The 24,656-nt window shown below is 42.4% G+C and overlaps 1 protein-coding gene across 9 annotated transcripts in view; it reads left to right on the top strand.

The window, feature by feature from the left end:
• The first annotated feature begins 1,577 nt into the window (after positions 1-1,577).
• Positions 1,578-24,656, top strand: part of STAU2 (staufen double-stranded RNA binding protein 2) — a 174,333-nt gene continuing 151,254 nt past the window's right edge. For 6 of the 9 annotated variants that reach the window (XM_065627397.1, XM_065627393.1, XM_065627401.1 and 3 more), the window contains exons 1-3: positions 1,578-1,679; positions 21,694-21,901; positions 22,862-23,007. In XM_065627397.1, coding sequence (XP_065483469.1) covers positions 21,703-21,901; positions 22,862-23,007 — 345 coding nt within the window. In that variant the 5' untranslated portion in view covers positions 1,578-1,679; positions 21,694-21,702. Of the gene's footprint in view, positions 1,680-2,327; positions 2,616-21,693; positions 21,902-22,861; positions 23,008-24,656 lie in introns of those variants that run through there. The other 3 variants (XM_065627399.1, XM_065627395.1, XM_065627394.1) reach the window with 2 other exon arrangements.

The following is a 24,656-nucleotide window of genomic DNA, read 5'->3' as shown; positions in this document are numbered from 1 at the left end:
TAGCACAGACTAGAGATTTTAGAGACTTGTTGGAATTATATCTGTTGCAGAAAGTTTAGAAAACTTCCCTTGTAACCAGATGCTGACATTCATTGATTGCATTTTTCTGCTGGGTACACCAGTACTAAGTATATGTTAAACTATGGGGTTGTTCTTCAAATGACTAACAGTAAGTAAAAAGTAAAATTTGATGTAAAAATAAATAGATAAACAAAACTAAAGCAAACCAACCAACAAACAAACCCAACACAAACTTTTATAGACATGGTCATGATTCAGCATCTCAATGACCTTTTCTTAAACAAAATCTTGAAACTTAAGAAATTTATAAAAAGTACTTGCATTATTATCCATTGCTAAATGATAAAGGACATAAGAAATTGTATTAAACTGTGTACTCGTGTGCTCAGTTCTTAAATAAGGGGTAAGAAATCTGAGAAACAGGAAACTAAACAACGGAGCAATAAGAAGGGGAGGACGACAAGCTCCCACGGCTGAATACAGGGTATGTATAATATAAAACGGTCTTAGCAAATGCTGAGTTCCCGAAGTGTCTTTAAACAAGTTATAAATGTCATATTCTTACTCTGTTAGTATGATAAAAAACTTGCCATCAGGTAGACACTCATCATGCTGTCCTGTCACTGTCCCTACATGTATTAGGTGTGTAAATCATTGTCCGTAACACACCAGCTCTACCACGGTGCACCTGGAGGATGTGCAGTTGGAGTGTGGCTGCACCGCGGCACCTGGGGCAGCTTCTCAGGCTGCTCAAATTCATTTTGCTTTCAGCTGTCACAGCTTGATCCACCACTTGGTTTTAAGTTGTGACTTTAAAAAGTCCTGATGGAATGATGTAAACAGATACTGCACGAAATATGGACTCTAGATTCATTCTGATCCAGAGTAAATATGTGTTGTTTTTTGAATTACATTTGCTATATCTCGTCTTCTTACTCTCACACAATCACTGAAGTCCAGTTGCCTAGTAAAAAGAGGCATCTTCTTCCCCCTCCCCTCCCCCCGCTTTTTATTTCTAAGCTTGAAGAGTGTTGTTGCTGCCGTCTTACAAATCCGGTAGGAAATTCATTGCTTCAAGTTCTGATGCTTCTCCCTGTTTGGTGGTGGTGTGGTTGTTTTTTTGTGGGTGTTTTTTTTTTTTTTTAATTTTAACGACTTTATTTTTTAATTTTTATTTAAACATTTCTGGTTTGTTTTATGCAGCAGCGTCACTGGAGGGGAGCCGGGCCTGGGCTTCCCCACCCGGCGGGGCCGAGGTCGCTCTGCCGAAGGGTTTCGGGGCCCGGGCCCCGCGGGGCTGAGCGGAGCAGCGCCCCGCGCCACCGCTAGGGGCGCTGCGCGCCGCCTCACCGGGCCGGGCAAGGGACGCGGACGGGGCCATTCGTGCCGCGGGAGCGGGGGGGGAGCGAGGCCCGGGCGCGGCGCCGGGAGCCCTCGGCGGGCGGAGGGACGCGCCGGGGGGCGGTGGCGGAGGGGCGGGGGAGGCCGGCGGGGGGAGGCGGGCGGCGCTGAGGCGGCTAGGCGGGGCGGTGGCGGCGGGAGGGTTGGTGGGGGGGGCGGAGTGGTTGGGGCCGGCGGCGGCCGCCGCGGCGGCGGGGTCAGTTCTCTTTAGTGTTTGCCGATGTTGGAGGCGTCTCCAAAGTGTCCCCGGGAAGCAGGTAACCGGGCCCGCGGGGGCGGCCCGGCGCCCCGCCGCCGGGCGGGGAGGCAGTGGGACGGGGGGAGCCGCACCGGACCAGGCCGGAGGGGAGGGGGCTGCTTCAGCCATGATGTCCGAGTCCCCGTCCCGTCTGCCCCCTCCTGCTGCCGGCGCAGCGACTCCCGGGGTGAGGGCTCCGCCGGCCCCTCAGCGCCCCCCACCTCCCCGGGGCCGGGCAGGCGCTTCTGCGCCACGGCGCTGCCGGCCCGCTCCGCTGGCGGTGGAGGAGGCACCAACCCCGCCATCCGCCCGGGGCCCCCGCCCGCCCCCAGCGGCCGCTGAGGGGCGGAGGAGGCGGGCGGGGGCACAGGTGGGCCGCCCCGGCGCCGCCGCCTCCGGGGGCCGCGGAGGAGCCCCCGCCGCAGCTCCCCACGCCCGGGTCCGGCTGCTGGCGGTGACCGTTGCGCCAAGGCCGGGGCGGGGCCGGGCCGTGCGGTGGGGCTGGGGCTGGGCTCGGCGGGGACCGCGCGGGCCTGCCCTGCCTCAGACCTCGGGAAGTAGTTGGGTGCGACCTGAACTTGCCCCTCGCCGCTCGGCCCGGCCCGCTGTGCTCTCTCGGGCTCGGCGGCGCCGGGCTGAGCTGCGCGGCCTCGGGGGCGCTGGGCGGCCGCTCGCCGCCGGCGGGGCGAGGGTCGCCGGGCGCTCCTCGCTGGGTCAGCAGCGCCGACCCCGCGGCTCGGCCGCCGCGGTTTCCTGCGCCGTGTTTGATCAGCCTCGCGTTGCGCGTCGTGCGCTGCCCCCGAACTTCGGACAGGGCCCGAAACTTCGCCGGCAGGACTGGGCTCTCCCGCTCCCAAAATGGATGTCGGCGGCTTTTCCACGAAGCGATGGGCAGCGGAGCGGTTTGCCGGCCTTCGCCCGAACCGAGGGCTTCAGGGCTGCCGTTGAGCTGGGGGTGAGACCTAGGGAGACGCATATGTTAAACGTCCTAGTCCAGGCCACCTGGGCAGCGGGCAGCATTTTCCCGGTGTTCAGGTCTCCTCGGTGGGAGGGAGAAAGTTCGTCTTGGTTGCAGCCAGGCCTGGCAGTCACAGCTGTGCCCTCCCGGGAAAGCGTGGGCTGCTCGGGGCGTGCTGGGAGGGCAGATCCCACAGCAGAGCTGTTCGCCTTGCAGTGCTCAGGGTCCCACCCGCCAAACCAGTGGTGCCCATGTGGAAAATTTCCCCGGAATGCATCTGCTCGGTGTTGCCTCATGGCCAGCAAGCTGTTTCTGTGGATACCAAGATGTAAGCTGCTCGGGCCATGCTCAGAATGCTCCCCATGCAACTACCATGGTACTAAAAAAGAAGTTCGTATTACACAAAAAAGTGGATGAAGTGTTGCTGTTGTAGCCCCTCTCTTTGTGTGAAATACTGTCTTTAACTGTAGCGAGGAATGCGCACAAATAACCGCAGCATTGCAAGGCACAAGTAAGGCTATTTGCTCTGGTGTAACTGGGTGTAGTTGTGTTGCACTTCTGTAAGTGAGCATATATTGCTATATCTCGCTTATGTTACTAGTGGCATCAAGCTGTGAAGGAGTAAGGTTTTCCTGAGCTGTGTGGTAATTATAGAGTAGCGGTCTACACCAGTGTAATAATATATTTAAGCCATTTACTAAATACAGGGAGGTTCTGTACAGGTTTTGTTGTGACATTGCTGCCTATAAACAGTGCCAGACTGACAGGTTTCTGAATGAATTCTCTTTTCTAGAAAGGCAGCAGCAGTGCAAGAGTTCCACTACTGATCGCCAGCCACTGAACCTTGTCTTTATCCTAGAAAAGCTCCCAGAGAGAGATTTCTGCTCTTGCCTGTCTTTGCTAAGATTCCTACTGCTGACAACTAGGGACGGAGTTGAGACCACCCCTGCTTGTTCATAGTTTTTGAGGGGAAGAGGCTGTTCAGATTTTGCTTTGCAGAGAGCTTCTCAGCAACGTTGCTCAGCTTTAGCAGAAGTCATTCAGCTTGGGTTCAGTTAAGGCTGTAATCTGGAGGCTGGAGTCTTTATGTGACTTGTTGCTAGCTTAAGCTACCTTTTCCCCAATATTTATGTCAGAACAATAATAAATTTGAATAATCTTACATCCTGAATTGTGAAAGTAGTTTGGAAAGGAACTTCCTAATTTTACTTTCAGGAAAACCTGATCAGAGGTGTTTTAATGACTTGACCAAGTTTAAATAAGTACTTAACTCGATCAGCCCCTTCCTTGGGGGCAAATATTGAACTTGATTTTCCTACATAGGTTAACAAACATGGTAATCCTGGTTTACGTAGGTGTGAATGTGAGAATCAAATGCTATGTGTTTCATTTGTAAAGTGTTGTGAAAAGTGACCTTGGGAAGGTTAGGCAACAGGCTGTAGTGAAGTAGATACTCTGATTCCAAGACTGCTCCTCCAACCATTAAGAAAGCTGCACCTGTCATGCTCTATCTAGACAGTTTGTTTTGACCTGCTGAAAATATGCGGCTATTGATTTGTCAGTCTTCAAAAAGACTGAAAAAACTCTCACCAATTATGTCCAGTCCTTCAGCCTAAAATACATCTTCTTATGTCATACCATTGGAGAACGGACCTTATAAAGTGTGCAGTTTTTAGTGCCGGTTTTGTTTTTGGTGTAGACTTCATAAAGACACCTATACACATGAGCAGATTTTCTCCCATTGCAGAGTCAGGTGTGTGCTTCCTCATGTGGGTCACACTGATGTGGTGTGGAAGGACCTAACTTTGCATCTTTTCAAGATAACTGTAATGACGTAACTTGTGCTAATAAGCCACTAAAGCTTCAGTTTTCCTTCCTCTGCTTACATTGATTTCCTATAAGCAACAGCAAGATCTATAAAATAAGAATTAAGCCTGTCTTTAGCCAGAACCACTTATTTTGCATTTCTAATCTTTGAATCATGCATAGCCTGTGTTTTTCACAATAGTTCTTGAATTTTCTGTGTCTTCCAAAAAGAGGAAGAGAAATAGGCAGAGAATGGCCTTCTTAAAGCTGCTGTGGGTACTGATGTCAAAATCCACGTGGGAAACCAGGAATGCGTGCTACCCCTTTCTGCCTCCACGCTTCTCAACCATTCCTGTTGCTGGTTTCGCCACGTTACGCTTCCAAATACACCCATGTTAGGCCCTGATGTCACCCAGCCACCCCTCTTTCATCTGCCTCCTGTTTGCAGATGGGTTCTGTATGTGTGGTCTCTGAAACCAGCAGGGCAGGGGTTTCCATTTGGTTGAGGGGTATATGAAGCAGGAGGCTGGGTCAGGGAATGGGGCTGGCAACTCTGCTTAGGGAGGAGAGGGTACATGGTGCAAGGGGGGGAGCAGAGTTGGTGGGAGCATGTGGCAAACTCTGGGAAGAGAGGAAATGGAACCTGTGTGTAACATAGTTAATATATGTATTAAAAGTCAAGGGCTCTGCATGTAGGGGGTCTGCTCGTTGTCAGTGACTAGTCATGATCAGCATTAGCCAAAGTATGTTTGCATTAAAAGATCAAGAGTTCAGTAAAAATCTGAGAGATGTCTTGTCAGGCGTTGTTCTGGAAACTGTTTAGAATAAAAAAAATGGCTTGTCACAACTCCTAATCTAAAAATGAATTTTGAAAAACCATCTGTTGTAGTGTAATACTGTAGTCACATGCATGTCTGTAGCTATTCAAGTTTGTTCATACTTCATCCCAACAGAAACTGTTTTGTGTTGGGTTTTTTTTTAAGCTGGTAGTACTTGGAAAGTTTCCCAGTAGTGAAATCCGTACTCCAGGGTCACAGTGTGCTCACCTGTGTCATACCGCATCTTTTCTATTGGTTTAGTCAAGTACCTTTGCATATAGTACGTCACTAGTATGTTACAAATGTATTGGCACATAGCCAAATAAATTCAAACTATGACATTAATTTTCTTTTTTTCCTGGTAAAGAACACTCTTTTTTCTTTTTTTTTGCATATTGAGTTATTTAATTTTGTGAATGCAGAGTATGTCTATATCCCCATAATCTTCTAATTTAGTCACCATTAAAATGATGTGAGGGGGACCTTTTTAGACGAATTAGAAATGAGTGTTTGAGCATAGATTCCTCTTGGTGTTTGAGGAGGTCTCAGTGATAGCCAGTGGCTAAGTATTATGGTGAGTATGGGTTAACCAGGTATCCTTAGTTTCTGGGCAAAGACGGCTTCACAAGATGTTTACCATAGTACCACATGCTCAAAGGGTATGTTTACAGTCTCATCTTCTTCTGAAAACTTCTGAAGGCAGTGGTCACGTGTCCAGTTTTGCTGCTTGCCAGCTTTGAGGAGATTGTTTGCCTCCAAGGCTGAAGGAAATGTTTCTGAGCGTAGGAGACTAGATGTTCTTGGGAAGTTTCTTGCACTGGAAGTGGTCACCTGTTGGAACAAGAAGAGTTCTTTAAGAGATAACGAACCTTCTTTTTATTACTATTGCTATTATTGGTTTCTTGGGTTTGGCAGCTGTTAGGTATTTGTAGTTTCCACTTTCTTATACAATAAACCTGGTTAAAAAAAGTAGTGTTATACAAATATAGGGACATTTCAATATAGTAAACATGCAGATTGATGTCAATAACTGAAGCTGTCCACATAAGTAACTGGCTGTAAATCCATGTCACTCAGATGGTACAGCCATACATCTGATAAATTTTGCAGGGAAGAAATCAAGATACTGTTCCCAAGGTGAAAGTGCAGAACTGATACAGAGCTATGTTGGGTCACTGTGCAGCATATCCAGTTGTACTAATACAAATAAAGCAGTGAAATAACAAAGTTTGTAGAAGTTTGACTTTGTTAGACAAGAAGAAGAAATAATCCAAACTTGCTTGTTAAGAAATCATGTGTTCTTTTTTGTTGTTTATTTCTGCCCCTCGCCCCGGTTCTTCTTCAGTCCTGGATAGTGGGTTGCAGGGCCTTTTCCTTTCCAGACTGTGGAAAATGTTTTTTCTGCTTTCTATTCCAGTCTTGTGTACTTAAACAGTACTTAAACCTGCCTGCTTTGAGCTGTGTTCTTTTTGTGGTGGCAATATGCCTTGAGTGGACATTGCTGGTGGGTATTTTGCTTAAGAGTATACACACAAGAGACTATTCCTTTTGTACCTGTTTTAAGGCCTGGGAATCTTAATGAATGACTCCAGAGGGATTTTCTCAAGAACCCTTCTGACCCTCTTATAATTCTGTGCAACACACTTACTGGTGTTGTATGAAATAGGTGTCCTCTCGGCTTCTGCATGGCAACTAAGGCTGTCTGTCCTTCGTGAAGGAGAATGAGAAGCTTGTCCTGGATCAGGAGGCAGGTAAAGCTCACCCTGGTTTCTCAGAGACATCTCTCAACATTCTCTTTTAGCTGAATCTACAGGGTTAGATACAGGATTTGACCTCTTCAGAAGGGAGAATGATCTGCGTCATCTTTTCTTCACCCCTCTTCAGCTCGCCAGTCTTTGTCACTTAGAGCCTTAAACAAGTGAAAAGTCATTGAAGATGCAAGGACTTGATCCCATTTCCATGGGCTTGATGTTTTCATTCATGAGGACATTCTGCGTGTGAATTCTCTTCTGAAACTGACCATTCCACAAGTTACTGTTGGTGTCAACTCACCAGAGGTGGTGGCTTTGGAGGCCCTTTTTCATGTGACCATTAAGCTATAGGTAAAACTTTGATTTGCTTTTTCTGGTTCTCTTTGGATTCCACTGCAGTCAGAACCCCTTGATATTTGTGACATTTGCCTTCATTACAGGTAGGCATGAAAGCAAACACTGTTGTAGCTGGTGAGGCGAATCTTTAATGCTGTAGGTTTAATACCATACTTCAAGTATTTTAAAAGAGATTGGAAGCAGCAACTTACCCATTCTGGATTTGATTTTTTTTTTTTTTTTTGGTCACAGTAGTACTTTGAACTTTTTCAAGGCTTTTAAGCCACCTCTTTGCTCACTAGGAATTTTGGCATCTCTAGCACCAAAAAAGCAGCGGCTTTATTTGCTATCATTGCAAATACTGCCTGGTGCTGTCTACGTTTGTTCATGCACTTCATAGCTGACAGGAGGAAGGAAGACATGGTTACTATCAAACTAATATACCTGATATATCCCTAGGGCAGGACAGAGCACTGCAGGTGAACAGGGTTAGCTGACGCAGTTCTGGTTCCGGGGCCTACACTGCTTTTCAAATGTGCGTGTCTGCTGTTGCACTGGATTGCAGACCTCAGCTCCACAGCTCTGGAGTTGGCACTTCCACCTAAACTTCTGCTGCTGGCACGTCACAGCCAAGATGCTAGATGGCTTTTGGGCTATGAGCACTTCTTCTCTTCATTAACAACGGACATCCTTTTTCGCAGGAGGTATAACTGTATTAGGCATATATATGCAGCCAAATAACACGTTCTCTTGGAGATCCTGGAAAATAGGGTCCTTCCCTTTTGCAGTTTTGTGTGTTTGTTTGTTTGTTTGTTTTAAATTTGCCTTTGGTTTTGAAGGTGAGGAACAGGAATCTTAGCTCGGTAGCGAACAGAAATGTTACCTCCCTGCTAGTTCACAGGCAAGTTTGTTCTTTCACTCTGGTTTAGGGTAGTTTCAGAGTCACAAAAGCTGACTTCACCTTGCTGAAGGTAATGGTCCCAGAGTCCTGAAAGTACTGTAAGTGGTGACAAAGTCATTCCTTTAAAGGGCAGCTCAGAGCATCATTCATATATCCAGTCTGCTTCCATATAGTTGTGAGCCTATGCTGTTGCAGACAACATCGTCATTCCTTATATATGCAAACTACTATTTCACTTTTGCTCATTTCTAGATGCTGTTTCCTTTTATTTTGAATCATGTCATGTTACCACTGAATCAGGTTGCACTTTTATCCAGGATTGTCTTTTTATTTCTGACTCTTTATCTGTGCAAAAATACTTGAAAGAATGCCAGATTTTAATTCATGGTTTTGTTTACATTTTTTTCCTGTAGTAGTTATGCTTATAACTTCCTTTGGTCTGGGGAGACAAGTTATTCTGCATCATCAACTATATGGATGGAGATCTCTTATTTGCTGTCTTATGACATATCCTACTTGATACCACTAGTACATAAGGAGTTGAAGGAAAAAGGCTCCTGGTTTTGTCATGCTGGTTCTAATCACTCACAGTGTGCTCAGTTTGAACCAGATCTCTTTTTACTGGCAGTCTTCCTCTCTGTTGTTGGTTGTTAGTTCAGCATCCTCCTCACTGATTCAAATACTGCAGAGATTAATCTTTTGCCATCCTGCCAGATGCATGTAGTCTCTGTGCTGCAGCAGAATGTGTGCTCAGTGTGCAGCAAGTTTATAATATTTGGCTAAAGTTTAGCACTGATCATATATCCAACAGTTTTTCTTCAGTGTTTTGTGGTTTTGTTAACCTTGAAAAGATGTGTAAGTGTGCCACTAGGATTTTTTCCTCTCCCCAGATTGTCAACATCTTCTATAATCTGCAGTCTCTTCAAAGATAAGTAATTTATTTGATTATGTTTCATTGCACAGCTTTGTAATTTCTGTCCAAAGCATGGGTTTGCTGCAAAGAATCGGTACACGATTGCTGACCTTTTGTACCTTACTGAGTTGTTCATGATTCTTTTCGTTCTCAGGATGCTTGAGGAGTCTGCATTGATAGCTGCCTGCTGTATGTGGCTGATCGCTTACCTCTGTTCCCCTTGGCTTTCTCTTAGACTATTCCAGGCACATGTCTCTTCCCATCTGGAGCCCAATGTTAGTGGCCCCAGGCCACCACTGGCTACATATGACCTGTCCACTTCTTTAATTTTTGGACTATTTGTTTTCATTGTTGAGCCAGGCTTGTGTCATCAGTTTTGCAACGGTTCATAACCTTGCCTCTAAACACAGCATCTCTAAACTGTTAATTTTCTCCAGTTGAAAACTTAGATTTTGTGCTTTCCTTAAGTCAGAGAACTTGGTACATTCAATCCAATGCTCAGTAATTCTTTTATCTTTATTCATCAACTGAGGAGATCTGCACTTAAAATAGGGAGGAGGCTCTTTGAACTCTGTAGAGCTCCTGATTTGACAAGGTCAGACCTCTGTGAACAGAGGTCCCATTCTGTCCCCTACTGAGCAGGGCACTAGTCTCATGAGCTGTATGTTGAAATTATCTTATATCTAAGCATCGCAAAATGTGTTTATGGGAGAGCTGAGAGAAGAGGAAAACTCAGGAGTGATTCATGAACCAGAGATGGCAATTTGACCCCAGCTGTGTCTGGAAGCTGCAGCTTCTTGGAAGCTGTATGAGACTTCAAGGTGATGTTCATCACTCTAGCTGTGAAATACTGGTTTTGTTTAAATACACTCATGAAGAACAAAAAAAGGCACAAACCCCAGAATTTTATCTGTTTCTAAAAATAGCGCACAACATCCACTGCTTTGTCTACTGAAACCTCATTCTCTGAGGATCTTGTAGCTGTTCATGACAGGGGAGTGACTACAGTACGAGGTGGGCTGGTAGCAGAAGCTGTAACTTTTGCAGAGAAAAAGGCATATTTCTGCTATTTCCCCAAACTTTGTTGCTTGAAATATGAGAAGCAGTTGGTTACAGGCAGTCAAGGAAAAACGAGATAATTTTCTGAATTCCATTATTAATATGCAGTTTCTAGTTAGGGAATAAACTTTTAGTCGAGAAATAATTTTTGCCTGCTTCAGAACAAAATCACAGTTGTAGGTACGTATTACTTAGATTAATCCTAGAGTAAGAGTAGTTTGTAATTTAAAGCCAGTCAAAGCTTATTTGAGATGTTAGGAATATAACTACTAGTTGCTGCCACAAATTGAAAAACGTAGCTTCTAGAAATATATATGAGGGAAATTTAAAAATACTAATTAAATAAGAAACTAGACTCTTGGAGGGAGCTCTGATTAGACTCCAATATCACAAATAAGGAGCCAGTTACAGCTGTGATGCACACGAGTATGTAGCGGCAGTGTGTCAAGTCTGAGTTGTGGTTTTTTCATTGACTTGCTTAATCCTCTCTGCACTTTGAAGCTGATGATTGATTGTTAAACTAGTGGCTTAGGCTTCCCTTTTTTTCAGCTATTTTTCTTCATGAAAAATCTTAGTAATTCATTTTAGTTTAACCTAAGGCGAATGTGGTTTACCTGCCCATCATCTGCAGTAAGATGATATGATGACCTCTGTATGCGATGGCAACCATAACCATTTTAGTATAACCCCTTGAGTCTTAGTGGAATATTTAAATGGTTGCACTTGATTGACTTATCCCAGAAAGTAAAAATAAAATATATTTCTAATAATTTGTTCCACATTTTTCTAATCTTGGCTTCTGTGTTCACAATTTCTGGAGTCACTGTATTAATTAGTTATCTCCTTGAACATTTCTGACATGTTTTGTGTGTTTAAATTTTGAGGTGGCCCTGGAAATTCAGCTTAATTTGTGTCAGTGTTGCCTTGAGTCTTTCTTGATTGTCCTACTCTCCCTTCTTCAAGGACTGGGACCAGGTGTGGTCACCTTTTCAAAACATTAGAAATATGACTGCTAATGGCAGAGTGTCTGGGGAGATACAAGTTTTCAGTATCAAAGGAGTCATAGGTGCTTTACAGTCACAGTAAGGAAGAGATCTAAAGAGTTACACTACTGGACAGCCAGCTTTTTCCTTTGGATTAGTTGTTACTCTCAGTTGCAGTAGACAAATACGAAGAAGGATATTACCTTCCAGCGTTGGGGAGTGGAGGTGATGCCCTGCTTCTGATCTGTAAGTCATTATAGGCAAATATAAGCTAGTTTTTTGGATATACCTCAAACCATGATAGTTTTGGATGTGGACGGCCTTCCACGAAGAAGGTGCTGATGATCACCTTGCTGTTTCATGAGGGAGTTTCACATTTTCTTCTCTGTAATAATTCAGGGTATTCTGGCTGGGTCAAACCAATGGTTGTGTCTGAACCAGTGTTCTGACAAGGTGGTTATGTGTCTTTTCTGGGCATAAAGTTTGTGGCAGTGTGAGAATTGGGTTAGCTCATATTGGCTGTTGGAAATTTCCGTGGCTTTTTGACCATCTTCTCTGTTTTCTGAACAGCAATAATAAATTGAGACAAATGAACTTTCTAATGAGCTTATTTTGTAAGGTAGTGAATATATACATATGAAGCAACCTAACCTTTCACTCTTGGGCTTTGGGTTATAAACAGGTTGAAAAGCATGGAGATGCTCAAGTGGCTCAGTTTCTGATGCAACAGATTGACTTTCCTTATCTTTTAGTTTTCTTCTGGCATTGAAATCTTCGAGTTGATAATCTGATTGATCTGCCTTGTCATTTCAAATGGGAGTTTTGTGATTAAGCTTCCTAAACTGCCCTGATGCCAAGCAGCTGTAGCCATGAAGCGTTTGCTCTGACTGCAGACTGTCTTCTCTGAGGGATTTCCAGATGTTTGGGTTTTTTGTTTTGTTTCAGCCTTTGCTTCAGTGATCTTTGATATCAGTGAAGATGTTTTGTGAGAAGAGCAATCCTTTTTCCATTGTGGTTCAAGATGAGTGTTAATGAAGTTTCTAAGGAGCTGTGTTTCATATCTGCCTGTGAAGTCTTCATCTGAGACCTTAAGTGGCTGTCCAGTACACACAGGACTGGACTGTAATTTTTCTGTTAGAGGAGAAAATTAGCCCAGCATACAGGCTGGAGTCGTTCAGTTTTGCTTCACGCAGTAGGATACACTGTGGCCTGAGTTGCTCCTTTCTCAGCCTTTTCACATCAGCCTTGCTGTTGCCAGGGCAGCAAGGGAAGAGCTGCATTCCTGCCTGTCGATATGCTCTACTTTCTGTTAAGTTTCTCTCGTTACAAGTTTTTAGACTCTTGCACATACAGATGTGCACAAGTACAGTCAGTGCTCAAACCCTTGTGTTTTCTTTCATTCCTTACAAAATTACGAATCTTAGGCAAATACGTTAGGTCTGGCACATCTCTTTGCAAGGGATTTTATTTGCTTCTGTAGTTGTGTCTGTTAGTGTTAATAATGTCTGTGATCACTTATTTGTTGAAGACAGGTTTGGCAGGAGACTTCAGGTAGGCTTCAGCTGCTTGTATTTTGTCATCTAGTGCTGTTAGATACAGTAAGTTGTCCTGTCTAGTCTTCATCTGCTGCTCGGTTGAGTGATTTAACTAACCTTATGGTAGAAGCCTACTTGGTGATCACCTTGAATAACTCCCTGAGGTCCACTGGCTGTATTGACTAGTGGCATAATGCATTTGTTCAAAAACATACATTATTGCCATTTCATTGCCTTTACGCATTGGGGTTTATCTGAAGCGTCTGCCACATGCAGTGTCAGATGTGTCATGTGTCTTCTGAGAGAAGACTTCTGCTTCATTGAAACAGCAGCTGATGGAATATGCAGGTGTCCAGATATGGTACCTTAGGACATCTCAAATAGTGCTGGTAAACCATGGGTGGACTACTGAGTTCCACACTGTATTTCTTTTGACTCCAGTGGGAGTTTAGACACTTTGCCTGTATTTGGAAAACTGAATTATAGATGTCTGTAATCCCTACTCGAATCCTCATATCTCACTGTAAAGCAGTGCCATATGGTACAGGTATAACTGTTCTGGTGTGAGATACACTGTGCCTGTAGATGGCCTTGTAGATCATGTGTTCTTCATATTAGTTACTTGTCTCTTGCTCTAGTGGCTTAAGCAATTTACTACATCCAAAATGTTTGCTTATTATATCTTATCTGTGACATATACTATGTATTTCAAGTTATGTGAATCTTAACTCGATGGCAAGGTAAGCTTTTTTTCTTCTAGCCCCTTTGCTAACACATCATAACTAAATGACAACAAAAATCCTGACCTTTGGCTATTTTGTTGATTGAGAAAAATCTTAGTTTTTAGTCTTTGATTCCATAATTAGTTATTTTCTTTGGTCTGGTTTTGTTTGGAAATTTTCCTTTCTTCTCAAAATTACACAGATCTATTTTAAAGAGAGCTGCTGGAGAAGGACTGAATTGGTGACAGATGTAAATAATATGTATTCCCAAGTAATGGTAATCTGGTTATTGATTTAGAGACTCAAATGCTTCATGCAGCATTTTGGATCAACATAATATTGGAGATTAGAGAGTCAATACAGTTTCCTGATGAAAGGAATCGGTGAGACAAAGCAGTCTGTAGCTCAGTCTCCTGAGTCTTAAGTCCTTTTTTTGTTTATTTTAACGTGCTTGTCCTGTGTAGCAATTCAAAAGGGAAGTTGAGCTGACTGCTGAACAAGTGGCTGAAAAGTATTCTGAGTGCACATTCTTAATCTGTTCAATTTCCTACTTGTTTTTTTTTTTTTCCAAAAGTACCTTCCTGCCTCTCCTCAGAAAACTTCTTCCTGATCATATATACAAGTTTGCAAAGGTAATTCCTCTGTGGATGATAATATCCTTACAAAAACAACTTCTGTGTTTTCTGAAAGCATGATAGGATATAATGTTCTGACCTGGTGTTCGCTCCAGCCGCCTGGCCCTGCCTTGCCCTCCTGGGAGTTTGTCTGCACTGCTCTTCTGCTCCAGTCCAAGAGCAAAGGAAGCTGCTTGTTTGGAGCTGGAGTGTTTAGTCAGTCCTCAGGGGCTGGGCTTAGCACTGAGCAAGCAGGGGAACTTTTTTGTAAGCCTTGCAGCTCCTTGGATTTTGAGTATTAGTCCCTAATATTCTATGTCAATTCGCCTTCCTTTTTGTGAGCATTTTTGTCTTTGGTTGTAAATTACTTTATCAAAATAACCAAAATAAAAGAGTTCTGGTTTGTGGGGTATTTTTCCCCTCCCTCTTATACTTCGGGAAAGTAAAAAAAAGTAGAATGCTTTTAAGGCCTAACTTTACTTAGTTGTTAATTAGCTGATAGCTATCACAGAATGTTAGGGATTGGAAGGGACCTCAAAAGATCATCTAGTCCAATCCCCCTGCCAGAGCAGGAACACCTAGGTGAGGTTACACAGGAGGCGTCCAGGCGAGTTTTGAATGTCTCCAGAGAAGGAGAATCCACAACCTCCCTGGGCAGCCTGTTCCAGTGTTCCGTCACCCTCACCGAGAAGAAGTTTCTTCTCAAATTTAAGTGGAACCTCTTGTGTTCCAGCTTGAACACATTACCCCTTGTCTTACTGTTGGTTGTCACCGAGAAGAGCCTGGCTCCATCCTCGTGACACCCACCCTTTATATATTTAGAAACATTAATGAGGTCTCCCCTCAGTCTCCTCCAAGCTAGAGACGCAGCTCCCTCAGCCTTTCCTCATAAGGGAGATGCTCCATGCCCTTCATCATCTTTGTGGCCCTGTGCTGGACTCTCTCCAGCAGTTCCCTGTCCTTCTTGAACTGAGGGGCCCAGAACTGGACACAACATTCCAGATGAGGTCTCACCAGGGCAGAGTAGAGGGGAAGGAGAACCTCTCTCAACCTACTAACCACCCCCCCTTCTAATACACCCCAGGATGCCATTGGCCTTCTTGGCCACAAGGGCACAGTGCTGGCTCATGGTCATCCTGCTGTCCACCAGGACCCCCAGGTCTCTTTCCCCTACACTGCTCTCTAATAGGTCATTCCCCAACCTGTACTGGAACCTGGGATTGTTCCTGCCCAGATGTAAGACTCTACATTTTCCCTTGGTATATTTCATTAAATTTTTCCCCGCCCAACTCTCTAGCCTGTCCAGGTCTCGCTGGATGGCAGCACAGCCTTCTGGCGTGTCAGCCACTCTTCCCAGCTTGGTGTCATCAGCAAACTTGCTGATAGTACACTCAGTTCCCTCATCCAAGTCGTTGATGAATATATTGAATAATACTGGTCCCAGTACTGACCCTTGAGGGACTCCACTAGATACAGGCCTCCAACCACACTCTGCCCCATTGACTACAACTCTCTGGCTTCTTTGCTTCAGCCAGTTTGCGGTCCACCTCACTACCTGATGCCCAGATTTCCACTGAAATTCAGACTCTCTAGTGCAGCGGTGTCAAACTCATTCTCACTGGGGGCCACATCAGCCTTGTTGTTGCTTTCAAAGGGCCGAATGTAATTTTGGGACTGTATAAATGGAGGAGTAGTTACAGTGAGGCTGATGTGACCCCTGGTGAAAATGAGTTAGACACTCTTGCTCTAGTGTAAGGCACTGTAAAAAAACCCAACCCAAACCAAACCAACAAAAAACCCAACAAAACACCAAAAAAACCAGGCTACGGGTTTCTGAAGATGAAATTGTTGGGGATCGTGGGTGTTGTGTGGAACAGAGTGAAGGAGCTGAACTTCGGTGTGTGGTTTGACCGTGGAGCTAAGCGGATTAGCAGGAGCTGAAAGGGCTAATTCCTTGCGCCCACTCCAGGTCAGGAGTTTGTGGCCCTCCCTGCACAGACATGGATGCTCCTCTGATCTTCCTCCTCACCCGCGCGTGAGCTGGTTCAGTGAGGTAAACGGACAGAAGAATATTAACTTTTTGCTGGAGGGGAGATAGGACACGGGATTGTCCCTGCTATGGCAGCAAGTCATTGGATTAGTTTCGCTGTTGGCAAAAGACCCCTAGTAAGGCAAAAAACCAACAAATTGATGGCGGAGCAAATGGGGAGGACCAACAGTAATATATAATATGTAATAAATAATAAATATATAATATACATATTAGACCCTGTGCGATTTCATACATAGTTTGCCAATTTTGCCTATTTAAAATGTTGAAATATTATAAATTTTATTAGTAATTCTAGATAACCATCTGCTGACTGGTGTTTTAAGTCATGCTCTTGCTGAAGTGCTGCTGTGTGGCTACCTTGTTATTTGATTTTATAGAACAGAAAAGATTGAATTAATAGCTACTCTGAAGGTAATGTAGAGCAATGTGTTTTCTGTCATCCCCAAATAAGCTGTTGGATATAACACAGTAAAAAGATATTACATAAAGCTTAGGACTTCTGTAGCACTTTTTATATTAGTGTACATATATGTATAAATATTTACTGTAAATGTGAGAAATGATGCGCGAGGAGAACATTTTACCTTTTGGCGGTTTTGTATCCTTTTGTCTAACTGAATGAAGTAATATCAGGAGAATAGAAGGAGAATGGAGAGTTTAATGGAATTTTAAGGCTAAAACTAAAACCAAAACCAAACCCTCCTTAGCTAGGAAGCTGTTACCTCTATTAGGGTTCTGTGACTTGAGATTTTTATGTAAGAATCACATTAACAAGCTGCTAACCAAAGCTGGGGTTGGTCTGGAAAAAAACTCTTGAGATGTTGCTTGCTTAGACACTGCCCTCAGTCTGTTGTAATGCTGTTCTGTACCTTTCAATATTTTCATTAATGATGTAGATGAAACAGTACACTTATTAAATTTGTAGATGCTGTAAAGCAGACTTAGAGGAGACTGCAACCATTTTAGAACTAGAATTAGAATCCAGCGTGATATTGAAAAATTGAAGCAGTTGGGTTTTTTTACTTTTTTCTTTTTTAAATAAGGGATTTCAAGGAAGACAAGAACAAAGTCTCATTAGTTGCAGAACAGTCAGATTCACAGAGCACAGGCTAGAACTTGCTGGACAGCAGTTCTGTAGAAAAGGACCCAAGATCACTAACGTGATACTGCTGTGAAAAGTAGGCACTGATTAGAATGTATGAGGAGAAGTATTTGGTATATGAGATACAAGATATGTCAAGTAATTTTTCTGACTCAGCAGTGGCTGGCTCTCAGCTGTTACCCTTGTCAAGCACTTCACAAATAAGTAGCATGTGCATGGATTAGATCTGGTATGTTGGGTTCTATGATGGAGCCATGTGAAAGTGTGATAGCACCCTACTGCATAAATGCATTTTCACTTTCTGCACAGATGAAGTCCAGTCTTCCGTTTCAGCTGCTAGGGTCATTAGTTTCTCCAACTGCTGTTTTTTCGTACAAGAACTTGTGTTTCAAGTCAAGCATTGCTTTTTTCCAATTTTTCCACTATGTGAAAGTGTATTTAACTTGAAAACTCATTGTTCATGTTTTCCCGCCTTCTGTGCTGTCTTATCTGTCTGCCTTTACTTACACAATTAGTGTGACATATTCTAAGAACTATTTCGCCTGAGAATTTAATTTATATCTTATATCAAGATCTAGGGATATAAAGTGATTCATGTTCCAGAAGAGTACAAGAAATGATAATCATCAGAAAAAATACAAGTAATTCTTTATGTTGCGTGGTACTTTTTAGCATGACACAAGTGTACTCACAGCTGTTAAAAATATTCTGCACCTCTGAGTATAACTAAATCAATGTTGTGTTTCCTAACTTACAAGAAAAGTTAACGGAACATTAGCAATATCTTAACTTTCAAATGTGGAGCAGTTTTGTTTTGTTATTTTAATGTGAGTTTGTTTTGGTTATTTTTAGTGTGAGAGGAAAATTCAGAGTTTAGACATAGTTTAACAGAAAGCTAATACCGCTTAATGAAACCTGTATACAAATTGCTTTCAAAAGTGGAAATTAAGTCAAATGCAATTATAGTATAATGACATTCCTTTAAATGCCTGCTATAGCATTTCTAATACAGCTGTGCAGGTTGGTAAGAGAGGAAAGAGCATTGCAGCATTTCAGAAGGCACCATAAGCTCTGGAATAGAACTTTCAAAAAACCGGCAGGACTGCGACTTGCGGACTTTGACTGGGCAGGCAGGGACCTGATTGAGACTGCGAGTGATGTCGTTGCTGCGGTGTCTCGGCGTGGCAGCTGGTGGCTGGATAAAGACACAGAGCTGTGGGTCACAGCTGCCCAGCCCGGCCTTCCGAGCAGTCCCAGCATCCGCAACCACTGCCCAGCGGGGAGGGAAACTCCTCTGGAGACGCTGGGGTGTAGCCGTTTCCTAGACATGAGTTGCGCTGGCCAGCTGAAATGAGGGCTTTTCTAGTCGTATTCATAATATCCTAAGTAAACTACCCCTTCGGTATATGGCCAATTTAAAAAAAAAAATCCACGTAGAAGATTTAAAATTATTTTTGATTATATAACTGCATTTGGTCTCTGACTATCTTAATGAAATCTCTCTCCCTCAAGTCCTACAATTTGTTGTGTAGTAGCAAACAGGTCTGCGCCCATGGTGGGAAGGCCTCAAAATGTTTTTACTTCTCTGTTTATAATATAGTATGATACATATGTAAAAGATGTAAAGAAAATATGTAGCATATAGATTTTGTCTCCTTTTGATGACATCAAAGATTATTTGCTTGGTAATGGGAAAATGACATGACAGCAGTAGATCAGCTATATTCCCTCTGTTGTCTATTAGCGGATTTTTAGAACTGATTACAAATTGATTATCTTCACATCTCATATACTGAAGAGTTAGTTCGTACAATTATGTTTACCTCCTGGGCATCTTTATTTATGCAGATCAATTTATAAAACAGTTACAGTTTGTTGTAGGAGTTTTTTTGGCTTTAAATATATAAGAAAACTAATAAAATAAACAAATCCCCACACCTAATATGTTACGATTTTATTCTGTTTTCACAGTTTAATTTTCTTGTACTTTACTGTAGGATAGATAATGTATTTTCTCTCCTAAACTTTATAGAAGTTCATTTTTAGAATTCCTTGATACTATTATCAGACTGGTTTTTTAATTCTTAATAGAAAAGGATCAATCCTACAAAATATCCCAGCAATAGTGTAGGAGCTATAAATATACTTCATAAAACACATTATTTTATTTGGTTATTTGTAATTTCTGCTTTCTTGTAACAAAAAATAAACTTTGAAAATACTGAAAGGTAGGCAGGGCACGGCCATAGAATTAGGTGTTCAGTAGTATCTCATACAATATTATGTGAGTGATGGCTTTCTTGTATTTGTGGTTATAAGCTAAAGTGCTGTAAATACTCTAAGGCAGGAGTGTCCAACTCACTTTCACCAGGGGCCAAATCAGCCTTGCGGTTGCCTTCGAAGAGCCAAATGTAATTTTAGGTCTGTATAAGTGTATAACTCCTACATTTATACAGTCCTAAAATTACATTTGGCCCCTCAAAGGCAACCGTGAGGCCGATGTGGCCCCTGGTGAAAATCAGCTGGACACCCCTGCTCCGAGGAGTTTCTTAAACTTTAATTGTTGTGATGGTGTTTCAAGTTATATTGGTTTCATTTTAAAGATGTTTAAAAAATATGGCCTGATTCTGCCATCATTGACTTTGATGTTTACAATTAAGGAGCATTTTGAATGAGTTATGATCTTTATGACTGTATTTAAAATCAGAATGAAACATGTAGTATACCAAAGAATTCTATAGTTACACGTGTCCTCAGTCTTTAAGTTAGGCCACTCTAACAATACTGCTGTGTGATATTTGCTGTTAAGTGGCAGTAGGATTTTTACAGTCTGAATTTAGTATTTTTGAATACATGAAGTATTTGAATATATCTCAGCTGATCTGTCACTATTAGAATTTCACTTACGATATTTATGAAAAGGGCAAGTGATTGCATCTTAGCTTCATTTTAATTCTTTTTAACTCTTGCCTTTCTAGAGATTTAAATCAGTTATCTGTCTTTCCTCAGCAATAAAAACGGCATTCTACTCTGAACCTCTTCTCCAAAGCACAGAGTCACAGTAGTAGGATTTATTACTTTCTTTCTACTAGTACAACTGTGCTAAAGTAGTTGCACTCAATGGTGTATTGAGTGATTTGGATCTTAATCCAACAATACTGCTGCTCTGAATAGAGATACTTGGATATTTTTTAATGGATTGGGGGTAGGAAGGGCAAAAATACTGATTTAAAAAAATTGTATAGTTGTACTCCTTTCAATGAGACCCTAATTAGGAAGTTTTTCAGGTGCTGGATGGGATTTTTGCTTAGGAAGAGAGCATTACCCCGTGACGGAGGAGTGCTGAGCTCCGTCCTCCCCTGCCTTTGTCAGAGAGACCAGAGCTGCAGCCGGGAGAAGACGTCCCAGGTCCAGCTTTATGTTGACTGTTACAGGGTTCATCTCTCTGTCTTTGCTGTACAGACTGTATAATATCATGTCAAGCCTAAGAAATAGTCTCTGCCCATGCTGCTGAATAAAATACATCATCGTTTGCTCCTGATGCCAAAAGGAGAATCCTAAGACTTTTCCCTGAGGACTGAGAATGACTGCCTCCTCGTTTGGGTAGATTGCCTCAGGTGCCTGCTGGCCTCTGAACTGCTCCCCTGTGGTTTTTGCAAGAGTCTTTTGTCAGCAGCCAAAATTTTGCCAAGGAGCTTACTCTCTGTGAATAAGATGAAGGAGCCATGCCCTGACCCTGCTTTGTTTACAGATTTAGACTTAGCCAGAGGACAGGTACTGGTAATAAAGAATCTCATTTGGGCAGATGGAAAGAGATGATTAGTACCTGGCATATTCCAGGTAAATGCTTTAGGCACCACATTAAAGGCTAGTTTAGGAAATCCCAGTACTTGTGCGAGTAATTTGTACAAGGATTGAAGTGCTTCACCTGTTGACTGGTTAAGCAGTGATCTTTCAGAACTTGCTGCTTCAGTGTTTTTTTGTTTGCTTGCCTTCTCTTGTTATTTTTTCTCTTTTCTAGTTGGGTAACACGCAGAAAAAATAAGGAATTTCTCTTGTGGCCTTATTTGGTATTTTGTGTGCACTTTACTGCAAAAACTATGGTAAAAGATTGCTATGACAGTTTGTTGCAAGGACATGCTCTCTTGAAGAAATTGGCAGGTGCTAATCTCATCCACATAATAATTATATGGAATTTTATTCTAGGGTAATAATTCTTCGTGCTGTCTTTCAGGCAGGGTCACCCCATAGTTGAGCAACAGAACCTGGAATCAGGGTGTGTGGGTTCTTTGGTGATTTTCTTTGGCTGTGAGCTGTTTCTTTGTTGCGTCACTTGGGAAGTAGTGCATGCAGAGGCATGACTTTTGTGGATAGTTCTATGGCCCAGATCCAGGAGCAAAAAAGAGGTGGTGTTAGCATCACTACTGTAATTTGACTTTGAAAATGCAAAGTGCCCTGCTCATAATAATTTGTTTATTGCAGTGACAGGCGATGGCACAAGTTAAGATGCAGACTACAGCAAACCTGTCCGGACCTACCATGTCCCCTATGGTGCTACCCCTACCAGTTACTACTACAAATACACTTGGTCTGCCGTCCACAATGAACGGATCCATTTCGGAATCGGCTGCCAGCTGTAGCAGTCCTACTGCCGCCCTTGGGGATCCTGCACCTTCTAGCAACTCACCAGGTAAGTTGGTACAGGTGTATTTTCCTTTAGTGTCTAAATGAATCCTTTTGAGGACTTGTTAACTAAAAAAAAATAAAAGAAGATAGGTCTTAAAGATGATTAAAATAAAGTAAAAAAAAACTGTGGAAAAATATGTTGGATAAATAGACTGTTTACTAAGTTCAGTTTCTTTAGCTGACCTCAGACTTACACTGACATGTTGGTCAATGATATAAAAGCTCAGAAAAGAGCATGTCTATTTTGTCAAATTCAGAGTGTATCTTTTATAGAGAAGTTTTAGTGGTGCAGGAAGGCCTCCAAGTGTATTTCTCTTCCCTAGAACAGAATGTCTTCAGGCTGCTTGGCAGTATTCAGTGTTGCCTTTGTAGCCTAATAGATGCTGTAGTTCCTAAGCCGAACTTTTACAGAAATTTTATCCTAAGAAATTAAGCAAGAAATGACAAAGAGGGAGGAAAGTGTTCTTTGGGAGCGCTCTGAGAGTGACTTCATTATTTTGAGGAAAGCCTGAAACACTGGGAAGAAGCAGGGAGAAGCAAGTGGGGACCACTGGGTTTTGTCTGCTATTTTTATCTTGCAAGCCTTATGCTATCCACTTCTGCTTCAAAGTGTCAGGAAACCATTCTGAAAGAGTAGTCATTGCCTGGAAGCAGTATACTCCTGACAGTAAACTTTGGTGATGTAGAAAATGTAGCATATGTTTATGTCCTCCTACACTGTCATCTTTTATAGAGACATTTTGGAAAAAAATAGTTGTATTATTTTAAATTGCATGTGATCAAAATGGTTATTGTAAAATGCAAATTCTCATATGATTAATAAGTAAATGGTATTCAAACATTGTATTTAGCATATGTGCAAAAATTATTTTTTAGCCAAAGTGTTTTCTTTTCTAAGCATGCTGCTGCTTTTGCAAAGCTTTGCGAGTTGTGAAGAATACATTTCTCCACAAAAACTTTACAGACTCTTTATTTACAGCTCCTCTCCAAGATAACATGGCAAACCCCAAAGAGAAAACTCCAATGTGTCTGGTAAATGAGTTAGCCCGTTTCAATAGAATTCAACCCCAGTATAAGCTTCTGAATGAAAGAGGGCCTGCTCATGCCAAGGTAAGGTCACAGTTCCAGGTGATGAGCCATAACCTTAAATGCTGAACAGATGATGTCATGGTCTGGACAAGCGCGCTTGTCAATCGCAGCCACATTTCTAGTGTAAGGAGTTTCTTACTCTTCTTTGTTTTGCCCTTTTTTTTTTTTTTGACGCTTTCTGAAAGTATGTCTGTATTTCTGTTGAAGCCCTGTAGATAATTTTGTGCCTTGCTTTCACTTTCACCTTTGAGTTTAGATTTGTTGGTCTCTGTGAAGACCTTGTGAAGGTCTTTCCAGGGTATCACCACCCTCTCTGAATCATTGTGGAGCGTTTGCTTTTTAAGCTGCATGAATCTTTCTCCCCAGTCGGCGTGCCTCTGCTAACTACCTCTGCATTCGTTTCATGATAGTGCAGATAATGACAAAGCTAGTTTGTGTCATTTTTTAAAGTGCTTATTGATACAATTTTGTGTCCATAAAGTTGATTGCATTGATACTGTATCTTTGGATCTTGCATTATAAGGCACAAACTTTATTACTGTTCTTTTCTTTAAATTCTGTGCAACTTTTAAGATTTATGGTGGCATTAAGACTCCTAATATTACAGCATTAAAGTTTCTAGTGGACAGACAGTTAATTCTGGTCAGTTCTCATATCAATTTGGATATCCAACTTAATTCCTTAAGTGCAAATTAAGATGCTTTTGGATGATAGGGAACACAGAGGGATATTCTCACGATGATAGTTTTCAGACATAGTTTCGAATTTCTTTCCTAGTTAGGAGCAATATGGGAGAGGAGAAAATGGCCTGAGAAACTCTGAGGGAGAAAATGGTGTAATTAATAGCTGATTTACACTCAGTATTTCTAGAGTGGTGAAACTGTATGTGACACAGGAGTGGGACCGCCCTGCAGATCAGCAGCGCTATCAGCTGCTCATGAGCTGCCTCTCTGCCATTGCCCCTTGTTTCTCAGTTGCATGTTATGTTGTCAGCAAGCCCAGAGCTGATGCAAACCACGGACCTTCTGGTTTGGCTGGTGTTCTTCCATCCTTTATGCTGGTGGGCATGATGTCAGCAGGTGCAGGGCTGCTGAGAATCAGGAGGCTTTTGGGATCCCTCAGTGCAAATAGAAATCGACGTGACCTTCCCCTTCCTGCAAGTGTTTGGCACTGCAGGATACACTGGTTGGTTGGTTTTAGGTTGTGGCATGTTAAATCTGTTGCGTTTTCTGTAACTTTTCACTGTTGTATTGTATACTTTGTTACTTTTTTTTTCATTATTATGAAATAAGAAGTGCTTTGGTTGTTCCAAAAGGTGTGGTTTTGGCTGTTCATATTCATTTCCAGGAAAGAGATTTGAGTTACATTACATTCATACTGTACTTTAAATTTTAGGAGGATAAGAAGTAGTTCCCATGTATTTGTTTTATTTTTAAAGGAACTAATATAATTGAAATTAATTGATCCTTCATTAGTTGCACTTTTGAAAGCCAGATTTTCAATAGATTTCTTAATTTTTCAGTTTTTCCATTTACCTCTCATTATTTTTAATTACACTCATAGTGATCAAAAAAGAGATATGTGCTCTGTAGACTGGTTGTTGCTCAAAAGAAAGTAAGTCTAATTTTGGCATATGTAGCAAACGAAAACAACAAAGGCAACTAGATGAA

Source organism: Caloenas nicobarica, chromosome 2 (assembly GCF_036013445.1).
Source record: "Caloenas nicobarica isolate bCalNic1 chromosome 2, bCalNic1.hap1, whole genome shotgun sequence".
Classification (NCBI taxonomy): domain Eukaryota; kingdom Metazoa; phylum Chordata; class Aves; order Columbiformes; family Columbidae; genus Caloenas; species Caloenas nicobarica.
The sequence above is the reverse complement of the archived record's forward strand: the minus strand, read 5'-3'. Positions and strand labels throughout refer to the sequence as shown.